The following is a 19450-nucleotide window of genomic DNA, read 5'->3' on the forward strand; positions in this document are numbered from 1 at the left end:
TTCCTGTTCCAATCATGAGCAAACATGACAAGTTGTTCTTGATCTGCAAAAGGATTCATTCATTACACAACTTCACTAAGTAATTAGTTTTTCATGTGCACTAGCTCCAGTTTTGTTACACAAAAAAAACAACATTCAACTCTGAAACTACAAGGTGAAATGATTTGGAAATTTTTCTTTAATGCAACAACACAGTTATAATACACAGCAACATATTTATGTTTACACTTGACAGTAAAGACTCACAAATTGATTTCTTAAAAAAAGAAAAATGTTTTAGTTGGATTACATTCAGCCATATGCCAGTCAAGCAGAATTTATGGTGTTAGTATTTTTGACATATACAGTCAATCCTGAGTAAACCAGACCCTGAATAAACCGGGTTCCTGTCCATTCCAACCGTAAAATTAAAGTCCCGTTTTTTCCCCTGCAAAGTCTTTGTTAAAATACCCTTTGTAAACCGTACCCTGCGTATTCCGAAATTCCAGTCTAATGATATAGTCCCAATACTCTTAATTACATCAAGTATTACCTGTCAAAACCGGTTTGTATAATTAATTTTAAATGATTGATCTGCAATCAAAATATATTTGTTTATACAATATGGCTTTTCAGGATAATCAATAAGCCAGGTGAGGTGTTAAACTGTGAACTTACAATCGTACAGTAGTGAGCTGTATTATGTGTTAAAACACTATAAAATTGTGTTAATTAAACTAAAAGACACACCGATTATATCTCGGATTGAAGTTACGTAGTAACATGTAAAAAAAAATTCAAATCGCGGAGTAGGAAATTTTCAAAATCCCGGGTTCCCTGTTAAGGCTGTTATCAATCCCTAATCTAATGAACGTGATAATGAAGAACACTGGGATGACAATAATCAATGGACAGTGTATGTTTCGATCATGATGAAATTTCGTTTGATAATATTCTGGCTTTCAAATTTGGCAATACCAACGTTGGAAATGACTGATCAAGGAAGTAAAACGAAACTCTTGTGTTACGATCCAAACAACGCGAGTATTGTGATGCAAATGAATAACAAAGTGAAATTGACAAGTCGGAGACTGATGCTACCGAAATCTATTTCACATACGAGGATATGTAAAACACGGTCAAAATATTATTATTTTCAATTCGAGGAACAACTAGTTTTTAACATTTTTATAGCCAATGAATATGAAGAAACAAAACAAGGATCATAAGAAGTTAAAAAGTTATATGCATTTTTTTTGTAATTAACAATCAGACAGAACTTTTACTTGCAATACATCGGACATCACAAGTCATTTACTTCCAGTGAAAAAGGAAACCTGAATAAATGGGCTCACTGTCCAAACCGGCTCTTTTTCAAAGTCCCGTAGCCGGCTGGTTAATACAGGTTTTACTGTATTTTACAACAAAGAAAAATGTTTATGTCTTATTTTCAGAGGACATATTCCTTGATGATAATGCATGCTGTGTTCCTGAACATTATGAAGATCCTTATTTGGTAATAATATTTTATATAACTGTAAATTCACACATTTTTATTTGCCGAAAATTGTCACATGTTAGATTTCACAAAATTAAACAAATGCATTTTGAATTCTGTCAGCAAAATGGCATTATTTTTTTTATTTGCATGCAACATTTCCTGAATTAGCAATAATTTCATTTCATATTTTGTGTGTACAGTTTTCCCCAATTGCAATGACAAATGCATGTATTAAAAGTTCAAATACACAGCTTGATAATAGATTGCATTAGCATACAGAATATAAGTGAATTAAAATGTAAATAATTGCAATTTTCTGGAAATCAAAACAATAGTAGCTTTTTACCATTTCCTTTTCTTTGTCAGAATGAAGATTTCCTGCCATCTTCTTCAAAACTGGATAATTTTCCTGATGCATTTGATCTGATGTCTAGTCCTCTTGGTAAAATACCACACCATCAGACTATAGTAAGTATTATCAGAAAAGAGATGGTTATTTCATTTTATTTTTGTTCTCATTGTGATTTAATATTATACATTTATTTCCCGTGCCTGAGGGAGATATGAAGATTTGTTCACCCAAGAATATTCATATTTCACGAGGGCTTGCCAGAGGGAAATATTATTTTACGAGGGTGAGCAAATCTTCATATTTCCAGAAGTCTAGGGAAATGAATCTTTTATTCTATTGCCTATGCTTTGTTTACCACCTGAACATAAAATATTAGTTTGCATACATTTTTTTTCTTATCCACTTATTTTTTATATCTAAACACGATTTACACATAGATAAACAGTAGGGATCAAAACTTAATTATTTAAATTTAGTCTTTTTATTCTTAAATAAGTTTGAACATGATAATTATTTTTGCTATCTCTATTTAAAAAAAAGAAGTTCAAAACGTTATGTACATTAACCGCCTGTAATGTCGCACAATGTTGTCCCAACATTACAGAGGGTAATATGAAGATTTGTTCAATGACACGTGGGATAGTCTCAACCAATCAAATATTGAAAAAAATATCAACATGCATAAACAGTGGAATATAAATTATTCTTTATAATTATCCAAAATGTAAAACCTCTTTTCTTATTTCTTTCATTACAGGATAGCAATGATGTACAGGGGAGATAATTTCTAAAATCATAGCAGTGATGCACAGGGGAGATAATCATTAAATATTTCGTATCTTATTTTCATTTCAGGATAGCAATCATGTACAGGAGAATCATCACTAAATATGCTTGTTTGTTTTTTTGGTTTTTTTTTTAAAGGAAAGCATTGTCATATTTTTCTCTACAAGATAGAATTGTATTACAGGGGAAATTGTCACTATGATGGTTTGTAGCTCTTTTTTTTTCACTACAGGATAGCATTGAAATAAAGGGGACAAAATCACTTTGATGGTTTGTCACTTTGTGTTTTATTTTTCACTACAAAAGGATTGCTGCACAGGGGAGATAATCTCAAAGAATTTTTTTATCATTTTGATTACAGATCAATAATGTTCAGGGGAGATAATCGCTAAGAAGATTTGTATCATATTTTCATTTCAGGATAGTAGTGATGAATGTGGTATAAGAGAAGATAAGCAGGACATGGATATTTGTGAATCTCCTCTGAGAACCATTTCTCCGGACTGTGTTCTAGCCACAACATTATCCCAGTCCTCAAATCCTCCACCTACTCCTAATAACTATAGCATAACTCCCACCAAGTATAGAAACAAGAGAAAACAGAGTACACCCCAGAGATCACCGTTTAATGATATTTCTAATGTCTCACCACACAGAAGACAAGCCCTGTCATCACCAAGTGATAGAAAATGGATGAGGACTGAAAGTAAATTCTCAAAAGAATGTCCAGGTAGTATACTATATATAGTCCATAAATATATTTTAAAATAGATAAGTGTCTAAAACTATTTTCATACGTTACCAAAGTTTATTTTATATCATGATTTTTTCACAAACATATTGAAAAGTATGTGTTAAACTGCTTTTAAAGCTACAGAGAGAGCAAAATTTTCAGTTTTGGCATTTTAAATAGAAAAGTTAATTTTGTATGAGAATTAATAAACCTGACTGATAAAATTTTGAATTAAATATAAGGCTTTAGCTGGTAAAATGATCTTTTAAAACATACAAATGAAAAAAGGTGAGGTCACCGTGATTGTATTCTTGCTACAAAACAAATTTTTTTACTAGTCATTCCCCCCATCTACCTTAAACAATATATTGCTTTTTCAAATAACAGCAATATCCTATATACTTAATAGCTGGGGAAATTTTGATATAGACAAACTTAACAAATAACAAACCACCAAAAATGCATGTTGGAATTTAACTACATATATATTGAGTGGATAGATATTGTTATCAAAAGGGTGGATTAGAATCTGTATCTTTATCATAAGCAATTACTGTGGATTCATTAATATTCATTGGATACCAATTTTTGTGGAATTTATGGGTACTGGTGAACCACGAATTCAAATGTACAACGAAAAGCATATTTTGAATAGGCTTTGTATACAGTGATTGATGAAACCACAAAATCAAATATCCACGAATATGCAAGTTTTCAGCAATCCACGAAAATTGATATCCACGAAAATAAATGAATCTACAGTAATATGAATATTTTTATTTTATTTTACAGTTGATGAAGACTTTGTGTCGTATGAACCTGATATTTATAGATTCCACAAATCTTCTACATCACGTAGGAAGAAATGGGATATTGAAAATCAACCTCCAAATAGTCAATCAAGGTACATTATATCATTTGGTTCTTTAACTACACTTCTCGTCAGTTAAAACATGCTCATTCTATTTTATCAAACTTGTATTGTCTATAGTACTTAAATGATCTTTTGAAAAACTTCCAAGCCTTTATATTGAAATAGTTTATAATCTACACGAACAAGATTTTTTAATCATGAAAATTGATTAATTGAATTAAATTTTACATGCGAGAACAAAATTTCAATTATAATACAGAACAATTGTATAAGAGGACTAACAAAAACTGGTATTAACACTGTTTGAAAAAATGTTTGACTATTTAAACTATAGAACTCATCATAAAATTTTAATAAACTTTGATGTATTTGTTTCAGTTCTACAGTATCTTCAGTTTCAAAAGTAGAAAAAATAGACCACAGAAAAACAACATGGATGAATGGGTTTATGATGTTCAGTCGCTTGAATAGAAGATCTTTCATTGAGTGAGCTTGTATTTTTTTTTACATACTTCTTTTAATGATGTTTCGATTGATGTCTGTTTAACCTTCTTGGGCAAGTATTTTATGCATGTTCAGCACAACTTCTTTTAACAGATATATAGAATAATATTTATATAATCTGAAGAAAAAAAATATTCTAGTAAAAATTAATTTAAAAATATGTTGGGGGTTTCATATTTATTGCTTTATTACAAACTTTGTGGTCAATTTAGCTGTGATGTATTTCTAATTTATAGTTGATGTAATAATGTTGGAATTATTTGTGTCCAATGTTTAGTTTTTTTATACGACCGCAAATTTTGAAAAAATTTTCGTCGTATATTGCTATCACGTTGGCGTCGTCGTCGTCGTCGTCGTCGTCGTCCGAATACTTTTAGTTTTCGCACTCTAACTTTAGTAAAAGGGAATAGAAATCTATGAAATTTTAACACAAGGTTTATGACCATAAAAGGAAGGCTGGTATTGATTTTGGGAGTTTTGGTCCCAACATTTTAGGAATAAGGGGCCAAAAAGGGCCCAAATAAGCATTTTCTTGGTTTTCGCACTATAACTTTAGTTTAAGTTAATAGAAATCTATGAAATTTTGACACAAGGTTTATGACAACAAAAGAAAGGTTGGGATTGATTTTGGGAGTTTTGGATTCAACAGTTTAGGAATTAGGGGCCAAAAAAGGGCCCAAATAAGCATTATTCTTGGTTATCGCACAATAACTTTAGTTGAAGTAAATAGAAATCAATGAAATTTAAACACAATGTTTATGACCACAAAAGGAAGGTTGGTATTGATTTTGGGAGTTTCGGTCCCAACAGTTTAGGAATTAGGGGCCAAAAAGGGACCCAAATAAGCATTTTTCTTGGTTTACGCACCATAGCGTTAGTATAAGTAAATAGAAATCTATGAAATTTAAACACAAGGTTTATGACTATTAAAGGAAGGTTGGTATTGATTTTGGGAGTTTTGGTCCCAACAGTTAAGGAAAAAGGGGCCCAAAGGGTCCAATATTAAATTTTGTTTGATTTCATCAAAATTGAATAATTGGGGTTCTTTAATATGCCGAATCTAACTGTGTATGTAGATTCTTAATTTTTGGTCCCGTTTTCAAATTGGTCTACATTGAGGTCCAAAGGGTCCAAAATTAATCTTAGTTTGATTTTAACAAAAATTGAAACCTTTGGGTTCTTTGATATGCTGAATCTAAAAATGTACTTAGATTTTTGATTATTGGCCCAGTTTTCATGTTGGCCCAAATCGGGGTCCAAAATTAAACATTGTTTGATTTCATCAAAAATTGAATAATTGGGGTTCTTTGATATGCCAAATCTAACTGTGTATGTAGATTCTTAATTTTTGGTCCAGTTTTAAAATTGGTCTAAATTAAAGTGCAAAGGGTCCAAAATTAAACTAAGTTTGATTTTAACAAAAATTAAATTCTTGGGCCTCTTTGATATGCTGAATCTAAACATGTACTTAGATTTTTTATTATGGGCCCAGTTTTCAAGTTGGTCCAAATTAGGATCTAAAATTATTATATTAAGTATTGTGCAATAGCAAGTCTTTTCAATTGCACAGTATTGTGCAATGGCAAGAAATATCTAATTTCACAATGTTGTGAAATAGCAAATTTTTTGTTAATTAAGAGTTATCTTTCTTTGTCCAGTATAGTAAGCAAGAAATATCTGCAAGAATTTTTTTTAATTGGAGTTATCTTTCTTTGTCCAGAATCAACTTAAATCTATGTTATATACAATATACAATGTATATTCACTTTTTACTACCAACTGATAAATTTAAATAATCTTTACCATTCAGTGATAACAAGCAGTTTTTTTACATCTTAATATTTTATGATGTATTTAAATGAGTAGTAATTGTTGCAAACTCCATTAGAATATTTTAATTGAAATTAGTTTTGGAATAAGGGAAAGGGGGATGTGATTAAAAAATTGGGTTCAATTTTTCTCATTTGAAATTTCATAAATAAAAAGAAATTTTCTTCAAACATTTTTTTGAGAGGATTAATATTCAACAGCATAGTGAATTGCTCTAAGAGAAAACAAAAATTTTAAGTTCATTTGAATACATTCATTCTGTGTCAGAAACCTATGCTGTGTCAACTATTTAATCACAATCCAAATTTAGAGGGGAATCCAGCTTGAATGTTGTGTCCATACTTGCCCCAACCGTTCAGGGTTCAACCTCTGCGGTCGTATAAAGCTACGCCCTGCGGAGCATCTGGTTGGGTTTTGTTTCAATCTTGTATTTTATTATTTTTATTGTTTCAGATCTAACCCTGGTGTCCATACTTCCCAAATAAGTAAAATGATGGGTCATGCTTGGAGGCAGATGGCATCAGATGATCAATTACCTTATAGGTATGTTACCATGGAAATCTGTTAATAACAAGGTGTCAACTTCCCAAAATTTATAGAACAGAGAGGTGGATGGGAAATTATTTATCTACGGTTTCATTATATTTAATGACAATTTTCATTGTTTTTATAAAATTTTCTGTTTTACTTATTTCATTTGTAAGATTTACTCTTCTTTATAAGAGTTAGAATGTCTGTTAAGGGGTCTCTTGGGAAAAGAGAAAAGGTACAAAAGTTCAACAAAAAACAGGCAACACTATTGACAAATATTGAATGAACGTAAAGACAAAAATGCCAAACAGAAAACAATAGCTGGAGCAACATGAACTCCAACCAAAACCAGTGTCTAAAGTCAAATGCATTCAAAGTGTAACATTTCCTACTCCGAATGTGTCACCTGTCGTGTTGCTCATATAAGTACAAATTTGGTGATAAGTCACAATAAAGAATAAGAGGACGACAAGTGGAATATATCTATGGTCATCTGTGACATAGATGTTTTATAACAGTTAACCAAATCATGATAGCCGCTATTCAGTTTTTGAAGGGATGACTTCAACGTATCTACTTTGAAACCTTGATGAAAAAGCTTCATTGAATGCAGTTATTGTCTATCAATGAAATCCTAATAAGACACACAAGCTCTGAAATATAGTATCAACTTTGAGATATGTTTTCTATATGCATGGGCTGGCAAGATGTTGCTACAAAGAAATTGGAACTTCACAATGGGAAATCATCTTTGATGTCTTGTGTTTAGTTCTAAACTGACCCATATTGTCAATTTCTGGGAATCTCCAATACAAAATATTCTTGTAATTTTTCATGCTGATAATAACAATTTTATGTGTGCATCAATAATGTGAATATTTTACAACCAACAAACTGCAGATTTAATAAATATTATATCTAAACATAATTTTACTAGCAAAACATCTTGCCTAGTTATTGCAATAATAATTATCGTGTCAAATTTTTGGCATAAATTATAAATGCATTGCGTTATTTTCAATTTACAATAAACTTTTACCTAATTCCTTTGAGATTTTTTCATTTCAGAGAGAAAGCAAAAGATTATGCATCTTCAATGAAAAATCTGTTGTGTGATGAATCTGTCTCAAGTGATGACAACTAAAAACATATCTGATCCATTGTGGACATTGATATAAATGATGTTTCTCAGGGTCAATCCCTCCTACAGGATATGAAGTTTTTCTTGATCTCTCCTACTAATAGACTTTGATGCAATTGATTTTGTTACTATCCATTATTCATATGATAAGACTTTGTATTGAGATTATGCATGATAATGCCCCTTGGTAGAAATATTCTATACTTGATGTTAGGGAGCCAGTAGTTAAGAATTTATATGTTTTGTTATAATGATCATGTTTTCATGGTCAATAGTAAGAAATATTACTAGTCCTGTACAAATTTAAATTATTTTATGATCCTACATTTCCAAGAGCCATCAGTGAAGTGGTGTTTAGACTTAGGAATCTCATTTAGAATGTAGCAGTTCTTTTGATATTTATATACATGTATAGCTACATAATTTGTGACATTATATTTTGATGACATTTGTCATTTTTGGTAGATACTTAGATTTTTGGTGCCAAAACCATTGTGGATTTAATTGTCACCTAACTAATTGTTATTAGGAAGTCATATTGCTTGAATGAACAAGCTAAAAAAAAAAATGAAAAAAAGAGAGCTATATAAAGAAAGGCTATCGCAAATTATTATAGGAAAAGAACATCATTATTTATTGTGGAAAAATCTTTTATATGAGTGATAATGAAATGTTTAAAAATTCATTTTGTTTTGAATTATTCATACATCTGATATTCCCCTGTTAAAACTACACCTCATTATTAAAATATCAATTAAATCCAACAAAATAAAGAGGGCTTTTGAAGACTCTGCCCTTAAAGATTTTTGAATTGGGATAAAAAATATTGGTTGATCTTTATTTTTCAATCAAAATATTTCAAAATAATTTGAATAAAAAATAAGGAATTGTCCACTAAATGTCTGGAATTGAAAAATATGAAAGTTTTCAAATTCTACAATCTCAATTATGGTAGCGATTTAAGGTGGTACCCATTACCTTAACTAAAATTAATTTGGCTCTTTAATTTTCATAAAATTTTGACAAAGTATTTACTTTGACCCTTTGACAAAAATATAAAAATTTGTAAAAATTTCAACTAACCGTTTTATCAGAAAAATTACACAAGTTATATAGCAGTTTGAAAAACCCTTATTTTGATAATCGAGAAGCTTAATATTCCCTAAACAACACAACGTAATTAAAACATTTAGCTGATTTTACAGAGTTATCTCCCTGTTGTGTTAGGTACCACTTTAACATTGTTGGATTCATTTATGTTCAGAGTGCTGAATCAATTTCTTTGCTGAGATATGGAAAATATTTTTGTTGTTTATATTTTTTTGTTTATTGTTATTGTTTTTATTATGTTTATGAAGGTTGCATCTTTTTAATGAGATATTTTACTCTAGTCTTATGCTATTAGGTATGTTTTGTGATATTTTTTTATTTTTTATTTTTATTTCTAAACCTGTTTATTTATTTTTCTCATATATATAGAATTTCAAGTTAAAAGCTTTCAATCAGACTACATTGTGTAGTAGTATGAATGTTTTATGTTTTAAAATTTCAATATTTTTTTCTGATGTAGTAGCAACTATCAAGTGAGAAACAAGTTGCCAAGGAGTATGAACAAATATTTTCTGGCTATATTTCTAAAATTATTGTTACTTTAGGCTTTGTGTTTTAGACAACATATCCTTTAGCCCTGTTTGTTAGGTTATTTTGGAAAGGTCAATAGTAGCTACTTTGAGGGTGATTAAATGTGTTTTTGTGCAATGCTTTTTCAATTATTTCACATGCTTTCCTGATTGATTCTCATTATTCACACAGTGTTTGTGAAAATTAATAAAAAGCAATGTATAGCTATTATTTTTTCATTCATCTTAAAATGACCATTTATTTTTCAATTTGTAAATATGTGAGAATTTTTTTTGCTCATTTGGTTTCTTAACTGACAGAACCCAATCTTTCACGTCAAAGACCTGTAAATCAAAAAACCTGACCCTAAGTATTTTCATACTCTTCCTTTCTTTTTCTTTTTTCTTTCATATTTTTTTGGTTTAAATATGGTCTTATGAAATGTTATATTAGGGCTGTTCCAGAAAATACTATGTCCCCCCAGGGAAGGCAATTTTTTTAAATATTATGTGGGTGGTTGTATTTGAAATACCAAAATGCAAAGGGAGTGCTGTTCTAATTAAATTTTATTTCTGTGGGTGGTGGGGGTTAAAAAAAAAGTGCCGTCCCTGGGGGGGACATAGTTTTTTCTGGAACAGCCCTTAGTAAGAAGATCTGTATGCTCAAGAAATTATGAAATAAATTTGATTTAGTCCACTATTAATGTTACAAAAAACAAATTTAAATAAGGAGTTGGAACACTCGTTTTTGTTTCATTTTATCCCTGACACTATGTATAAAGTTTTTGTTCATTGATTTCATAATCTTTAAGGTAGATATTTAGAAACATCATCCTTCAGTCAAATTTGTTTCAAAGCGAATAATGATCCCCTTTAAGTAAAATTAAACTCTTTAGATGAATCATTTTAAAGTATGTTTTAGTTCCCATGCTTTTAAATAAATATAACAGAGTTTGATCTTCATTAAATATCTACATACAGTTGACTTGTATCATGATTTAATAATTTGTTGGAAGAAATAGTTCAGTAAATAATGGTTTGGCAATAGAATTATCTCCTTTTAAAGGGAATCATAGCAAGAAATAGAAATGGTCACTTTTAACTCACCTCCCCCTGGATTACAAAGCAGTTGTGGATTGTGTTTTTTTAATTCCATATAGATGTTATGAATTCTATGCAACATCAAATTAAATTTCTTTTCTGTAACTTTCATGAAGGAAAATATACCTTTGATGGGTAGTTAAACTTGTTTAAAAGAAAAAAACTTAAAAAATTTAAAGGAAATTTAAAAACCTAAACTAGTATGACTTCAGGCATATGAGGTATAATCTTTCCCTCTGTTTTCACAACAAAAATTTGTGTCATTCTGAATTAAAAAAAAATATTTGATGTCAAAGCATAATTTATAAAATCATAGTGAGTATTTTGTAATAGAGGTTTAGCAAAATAATGGAAAATCATTTTCGTCTTTCAGTTACATTATAATCATTGTACAAAATATTTATTTGTTTGCAATAAAGCAAGTAGTGGTTGAGCAAATGACTTTTTTATAGGGTTTTAGTTAGTTTTTGCCAAAGTTGAAAATCATCTGGCCTTCGAGCTGTTCCAGAACTCAATGCATGGGGCATAGAAGACAATTTCCCTGACCACCTATATATATATAAAAAAAATGTTTTAAGGAAAATGCAACCATCCATATTTACTATGGATTCCTTTATTTTCGTTGGTATCAATTTTCATGGATATTTGATTTGGTGGTTTTGTATCTGTATACAACCAATAGCAAATTTGTGATTCGTTGAACATTTATATTTGTGGTTCACCTGATCCTATGAAAACCACGAAATGTCAGTTTCATCTGACGAAAGATTTTGTCCACTTTTTAAACACTTTATAATAAGTGTCTATTTCACTTGATTCAATTAATCTATGTGAAAGATTTTAACTGATTTAGTCATTAAAAACGGTCCGATTCAAGCTCAAATATGAAAAATCTCTCAAATATGCCAAAAAACATCACTTTTCAGATGGTTTTTGTCAAAAATGAAAGTGGCCACATCCGTATTCATCCACAACCTTTATATATGTTATGTATTATCATAAAATACAACTTACATTTCAATATTAAGGATGAACACGAATGCGGCCACTTTCGATTTACAAGGAAACCGTCTAAAATTTAACTAAAATGATATAATTTTGAAGATTTCAGTAATTTAGCATGACTTAATGGTGCTACAACCCAATATATGTGCATTGTATTATCAAAAACAGCCCATATTTATGTAGCAGAAGCATTTAACTGTCCAATAAATAACTAAAAGTTTACATTTTAACAATTTTGTAAAACTTATATTTTGGGGCCAAAAAGAGTTCTTACCGGACCTACTCCTTTGTATGCCATGAATAATAATGAATTCACAGTAATCAATATTAATCTGAGTTCATCCAAATCCCTCATCTCCACTTGATAAATTCTGAAACTGCTCTTACAAGAAAAGATTTGATTACTATACAGCTTTTAATTTCTGCACTGCTTTTATTAGCCCACCATGGCTAAAATAGAACATGGGGGTAAAATGCATTTTTTGGCTTATATCTCAAAAATGAAAGCATTTAGAGCAAATCTGACGTGGGGTAAAAATTATCATTAGGTCAAGATCTATCAGCCCTGAAATTTTCAGATGAATCAAACAACCCATTGTTGGGTTGCTGCCACTTAATTGGTAATTTTAAGGAAATTTTGCAGTTTTTGGTCATTATCTTGAATATTATTAAAGATAAAATGATCAGCAAAGTAAGATCTACAAATAAGTTAATATGACCAAAATTGTCAATTGACCCCTTAAGGGGTTATTGTCCTTTAATGACAATTTTTCACAATTTGTTCATCATATTTGCTAACTTTAAAAAATCTTCTCTAAAACTACTCAACCAAATTCAACCAAACTTCAACTGAATGATCAGTAGGGTGTATAAAATAAAGTTTGTGTTTTAATTTCTATTTTCGTCAAAAAACATGGCCGTCATGTCTAAAAATAGAACACAGGGTAAAATGCAGTTTTTGGCTTATATCTCAAAAACTCCAACATTTAGAGCAAATAACAACAAATGGAAGTTTTTAACGACCTTGACTGGCTATACAGCCCTTGCACGGTCGGAGATCAGAGCAAATAAGACAAGATGTTAAAGTATTTATTAGGTCAAGGTCTACCTGTCCTGAAATTTTCAGCCAAATTGGGGAACTTGTTTTTCAGGTAATATGCCCCTGAATTGATGATTTTAAAGAAATTTTGCAGTTTTTGGTTATTATCTTGAATATTATTATAGATACAGATAAACTATTAATAGCAAAAATGTTAAGCAAAGTAAGATCTACAAATAAGTCAATTTGACCAAAGTTGTCAATTGACCCATTAAGGAGTTATTGCCCTTTAAAGACTTTTTTCACAATTTGTTCATCATGTTGACTTATTTTTAAAAATCTTCTCCTTTCAATGAAACTGCTGTATCAATTTCAGCCAAACTTAGGCTAAATGAGTTTCAGAGTATCTAGTATAAATTTTATATTTTATTTCCTTGTATGTCAAGAAACAGCTCCTATGGCTAAAATAGAACATAGGAGAAAATGGTTTTTTTTTTGCTTTTGAAGAAAATAGGACGATTTAAAGAACATTTAAATAAATTGAAAAGCCAAAATAATCATTGATGAGAGATTTAACCCAAAAAATTAAGGTAAGCGATTCAGACTCTTGAGAGCCTCTTGTTTGATTCAGCTGTGCTGGGTAACAAAAAGATAAAATCTTACCAGTTTGAAAAGACTTTCACAATATGGCAGTGGGATGAACTTTGTAATCATCCATTATTCATCCCATGTTTTAAACTCATTTCCAATAGGACCTATGAGCTATTGTTATCACTTCTTTTCATATTATTGGTTGTGTTTATAGGCAGATCCAGAAATTTACATAAATAAGCCCACTGACTGCCTAAGAGGGGGCAAGCTCTGGTCATGCTTCAGTGTTTCCCTATATAATCTACCAAATTTTTTGTGGTAACCCAACTCTAAATCTGCCTTCCGTGTTGTATATTAACATTGTCTTATTCAAAACTAGTCATGGAAATAAAAACCAAACTTGGCATGTTTTATTGTGGATTGAACCAGATTTCTTTTTCTTTAATTATGTGACACAACTCAGCGCTAGCAAAATAGGCTTAAACTTTGGAGTTTATGAGAGTTATTACTGACAACAGAAAGGACATCTGAAGCTTGATATTGACTACCGGGGTATTTGATTGAAAAAAAAACATAGAATATGTCATGTCAAACAAGCCTGTTCTGCATTAGAATTGAGATTCAATTCGTTCTAGACACCCTCAAAAATACAGAAAGCTTGTTCACTTGACAGCTTATTTGTTGTAGTTTGTAAAGTGTTTATGTAATTGGCACTTTTGCTATTGAATCTTGGGACACAATCATGCTCAAGGGTACTATGATCACCAAATATAACCAAAACTACATGTACCTAAATACACATATTTTGTCTGGCCTTGGCCTGCACCAGACACACACTCACAGCATCTTCTTTAAAACACACTTCTTATAAACATTTGACTCATATACTAATGCAAGTATGATACTTTTAACTCACTTACCCATAAAGTTTTGAAGCTTGTTTTCAAAGGGCTTTCATGTAAACCGCTTACAGTTTCGACATACAAATATGTTAACACACAAATTTATCTCAAATAAAACTTCAAATAAAATGAAAAGGCACTGCTGCTTTTTTCAGTGTTTGGTATAAGTTGGCTGTCACTGTGAACCACAGTTCAACATAGAACCCAGAAAATACTGTCAAACATCCAAACATACTATCCACACTGATCTGTGTCCACACTAAATGGATAATATAAAAAGAAGTATGATAAAGTTGCACTATAACCTTTTGGTCATGCACAAATGTTAGTTACGTTGATTCAGAATACCAGTTGGATCTGGCTGACTTTAAAGACCTGTAATATTCCATATAACAGTGGCTATAATTGAAAGTGTTCTTTATATTGGAGGAACATACATACACGATATGATACAAAACTCAATAGGTGGCGTTGTTGTTTATAAACAGAAGGAAGCAGTGCGGGAATGACAGATTGAAGTTTGCCTTGTTTCGATACATATATACAATGAAATTACTTATATTCGTGGGGTTGGTTGGACATGTATTTTGTGCAGGAGGGTTCGGGAGTCCGGGAAGTATTGCTGCATCCGAAATTCCAGATCAAGTTATTGAAGCAACAAAACAAGAACTTCAAAAACAAAACCTTGTTTACACTGACACGGATTTAAGAGCTCAGGCCTCTAATGTCCAAAGACAGGTATAGTAGTACAGTTTTCATCTGCAAAATCCATATCAGTGACAGTTCATAAGATAAGGACATGGACACCATAAAGACATACACAGACTGGTGTTAATTTGCTCATGGATACGTTTGCCTTTCTGCATGGTTAGACCCAAAGTTGTGACGCAATTTAATATTTATAACTCCACAATAATATTTTTCTGTTTACCAAAAATGTTTTGAGTATCTACGAATTTAATCATCCCTCAGAAAGAAATAGTTTATTTGAAGGTTGAATTGGGTGATTGACAGCTAAGATTTACCTTTTACCTGACAGGTAAATAATATAAAAATGTAGGTTAGGGCAACTCTTTTTGGAGTCTCATTATAATTAGCAACAAAAAAATGAAATAAGCGTTAATATATCTTTTGCTTATGCACATAAATGCACTAGCTACTACTAAATCAATAAACACGGTTCATACGATATTAAGCCTCAAACCTCTATTAAGTGTGTACTTTCAGTTGAAAATGTTTTTCAAATTAGATGCAAACTGCTCAAATTAAAAGAAATAACTTTTAAATAATAGTCTGATCAATGTCTTCCACAAAAAAATACTATTGGAAGATCCTTGGAGGCCAGGCCCCGCTTTCATGATTGATTATATATATATTTAGGGAATCATTGAAATTGTTGAAGCATGACTGTTATGGGGCCCCTCTAACTGCAGTCAGAGGGCCCCTATTTTTTTAAGACCAGAGTACTGTGGCTGTTTAAGGCTCAAGGTCAAGTCAAAATGGTTCATTTTTCTGACTCACATGAAAGTCTGGCAATAGAAACATTGTGTAAACCAATGCAAATGACTTCTGATATCGACAGACACATATTTTAAAATCATAAGTAACCATGGTAACTGTGCATGCCAGTTTGGGTTGACCTGTTATTAATGAAATAGCTGAATTTTCAGGAAAAAAAATGTCATCATCATGTGTCTAAAGAACAAGTAATCCTTTTATGATTGACACATTTATTTTAGGAATGTATACCATTTTCCGAAAATGCAATATCTACATGTAACTTTGCATTAGAACAAATATATAGACATGTACAACACATCTTACACTAAGCATGTAAAATGATGGTGTCATACTGTGAGTGGTGCTTCTGTGAACTGTAAATCAACTAATTTTCGCCAGTACAAAAATATCTCAAATAGAAATTGATGCAAATAATAAAAGTAGAATTTTTCCTTATTTTTTACTACATCAAGGAGTCAATGTGTGAATCACTAAATCAAATCATTGCAAAATGAACTAGAAAGGGCTAAACATGAAATGAAGTATCTGCGAAATTATGTTGTTCGCAGTACTATGGACACATTTGTGTTTGCTCATGAGTTGCAATTGCTTCTTATACGTCGTGTAGATGATAAGTTATCTGAAAAATTAGAATATATTTTTGTTTTCGGGTAAAGGTAAAGCACTGCCACTTCAAGAAATCTTAGTTTCAACACTTTGTCATCATCCCCTTAAGTTATTTATAACACAGGTTAATTTTTGTTTTAGATGGGTCTGTAAATATTACCCTTTAAATATTTTGTTTTGTTTCTGAACAATAATTTAACATGTTAAAGTACCACTTTACAAAATCGATCACTTTATATTTAAACGAAATTTTATTGACTATCATGACTTTATATATTTTTACTAATATTGTATTACCAATGTTATTTCAACTGATCAGGCAGAGCTTAAGTTTTAATTTGATAAGGACAGTCTATTTGAAGATGTGTGTGATAAGGACGATTGCTGTATATGTTATAATCATTATTGAATTCTAATCACCTATCAGTGTCACCAAACACATATTCAAAAGAATTGAGTGTATGATGATAGGGGACGAATAACTGAACACATCATTGATGAGTTTATCCCAAAACTCATGGTCTATAGATGGACTGGTCTTAAACTAAACAAAAGTCTGAAAACCCACCCAGTCAAGTGAAATAAATCTGGTAATAGCAAAACAAAATTTAGGAGTTTACATTAACTGATTAATAGTTAACTTACATCATAACATTAATATCTGAAGGAGGACTCTCCTGGAGGAGGTGAAGCTACATGTATCAGGGCCCTTTCCTGTAATTTCAGTCTAAGAAATTGAAGTATAGAAAATCAATATTGTGACATCATTAATTAAAATTTGCTCTTTTCTAATTTGCATTTATATGTACTCATCTTTATCTTCATCTACAAACCTCCTCCGGGCTTATAAGGGGAAACCTTAAATTTTCTAGTTTAAATTTCACTCAAATATAGGCCAAATAAGAGTCTTATCACATGTTCTGTGGATTTATTTATTTTCATACGTAATATTTTTCATGGATTCAGGAAAACTTTGAAAGCTGTTCAGATTTGATTTCATGATTTTTGCTGAATCTGCATACAGGCCAATAAGAAATATGTCATTCTTTGAAAATTTAATTTGGTGGATCACCCGGCCTCATACCCATGAAATCCAAGAAAACTGTTATACAACAAATACTAATTAATGAGTCTACATGTACAGTTTATCATTATTAAACAAATTTTTTAGTTTTCCTTACTTCAGCATACCACCAAGCACTGTCCTCTTGTCAACTTAACTCTATATATCTATGTTGGTAATAGAATAATATGGCTTTTCCTCTTTTTCATGTGAATACCTACTTTTCCTCCATTTGTATCTTATATCTTTTAATGTTACTAAGTACACTGAGTTGATGCTTCTGACTAGGTATGACAGGGATTCACTAAAAAATTATATTTGTCTCCTTTGGATCTACAACAAGGGACCTCTGTATTTAGTCTGCACTTAAATGCACAGAGCTAAAGAAAAACTTCCTTAGCTCTACTTATTATGGTTTGCCAAGTATAATCCATCCCACTTACATGACTTAAATGATTCACTACTGACCAGTTATAAAAAAAATATTTATCAACTGCAGGACATGAAAAAACATGAGATGTTGAATTGAAACCAAAGATTTCAGGAAATGACAATTATAAAATAATCAATTACTGATACTTATAATTAAACAATGTAGAGTGAATTTTACTACATGAACATAATAATTTCTACATTGTATTGCAGGTTGTAGCAGGATATATCTACAAATATACTCTTACACTTAATACTGCTGATGGAGGAGTAAGTATAAATTTTCTTTCTCTCATTCTTAGCCAATTTGTCGGACAGTTTATTGACCTTTTGAAAGTGGGGTTTGTTTGATCTCAGTTCTTCCTTGGTCAAAATTTAAACATGACTTCACAATTTCATTCTTTTCTAAAAGTTTAGGAATATAGGCGATCATGTCTGATGAAGATACATAGGAAGAACACATCTTTTTGCAAGTCATTGTACCAGAAGGATGAACTTTGTTTGCATCTATAATACTAAAATTACGAGGTGCAATTTGTCAGCCGTCATCACGTAAAAACGACGAAACAAAGAATTCAACTTTACATATAACTAATATAGTACAAAGGTGCAGATTAAAAATTACACCACTCCAGGCCCTTTTGTTTTCGACGTAATTAATATTGTCAATAATTAAGAAGTTCCGGGTCGAGTCCGATACCGATATCAATAGTATATTCAACTGTTACCTATTACCTTATCTGTACGTTTCGCATCTGACAGGAGCACCACCAAATGGTGTATTCAGGATTAATATGTTATATACCGTACACGGGTGGTGTATTCAGGATTAATATGTTATATTCACGGATCATAATCATAGGGTTGACACTACTAAATTGTCAAATTGTTACCTATTGTAGTATTTTAATCAATAAGACTTTCTAAAATAACAATACGAATACTAAAAATCTGGACTAAAAATAAGGCGTATACAGTTTTCAATTTGTTAGTGGGCATGACGTAAAACAGCGAATCAAAGAATTCAACTTTATTTATAACTAATATAGGACAATACTGTTGATTAAAAAATACTCCATTCCAGGACCTTTTGTTTTCAAATAATTAAAATTACCAATAATTGATAAGTCCAAGTTCGACGGGTTCAAACAGAAAGATTTGAAAGCAGAGAAAACTCTGTACATGTATATTATAATCGGCATTACTTTATCAGATGACAATTCTAATTCTAAAATAAAGCTTGCACATAGTTATATACTTTGATTCAGTCACGGACCCGCGATATCACGGGTGTGTTCTAGTATAGTATAAAAATCAATAGAGAAACTAAAAAAATCACA

The 19450-nt window shown here is 30.9% G+C and overlaps 2 protein-coding genes across 3 annotated transcripts in view; both read left to right on the forward strand.

Annotated features, from left to right (window-relative positions):
- LOC134711251 (uncharacterized) overlaps positions 1 to 8778 on the forward strand; it is a 32337-nt gene extending 23559 nt beyond the window's left edge. The window contains exons 8-14 of one of the 2 annotated variants that reach the window (XM_063571756.1): positions 1434 to 1495; positions 1847 to 1948; positions 3039 to 3348; positions 4144 to 4255; positions 4604 to 4711; positions 7013 to 7102; positions 8159 to 8778. In XM_063571756.1, the coding sequence (XP_063427826.1) occupies positions 1434 to 1495; positions 1847 to 1948; positions 3039 to 3348; positions 4144 to 4255; positions 4604 to 4711; positions 7013 to 7102; positions 8159 to 8234 (860 nt within the window). In that variant the 3' untranslated portion in view covers positions 8235 to 8778. The remainder of the gene's footprint in view (positions 1 to 1433; positions 1496 to 1846; positions 1949 to 3038; positions 3349 to 4143; positions 4256 to 4603; positions 4712 to 7012; positions 7103 to 8158) is intronic. The other variant, XM_063571755.1, reaches the window with a different exon arrangement.
- Positions 8779 to 14946: 6168 nt separating this feature from the next.
- Positions 14947 to 19450, forward strand: part of LOC134711252 (cathepsin L-like) — a 51007-nt gene continuing 46503 nt past the window's right edge. Inside the window, exons 1-2 of the mRNA XM_063571757.1 lie at positions 14947 to 15226; positions 18324 to 18380. Of these exons, the coding sequence (XP_063427827.1) occupies positions 15035 to 15226; positions 18324 to 18380 (249 nt within the window). The 5' untranslated portion in view covers positions 14947 to 15034. The remainder of the gene's footprint in view (positions 15227 to 18323; positions 18381 to 19450) is intronic.

Source organism: Mytilus trossulus, chromosome 3 (genome assembly GCF_036588685.1).
Source record: "Mytilus trossulus isolate FHL-02 chromosome 3, PNRI_Mtr1.1.1.hap1, whole genome shotgun sequence".
Taxonomy (NCBI): domain Eukaryota; kingdom Metazoa; phylum Mollusca; class Bivalvia; order Mytilida; family Mytilidae; genus Mytilus; species Mytilus trossulus.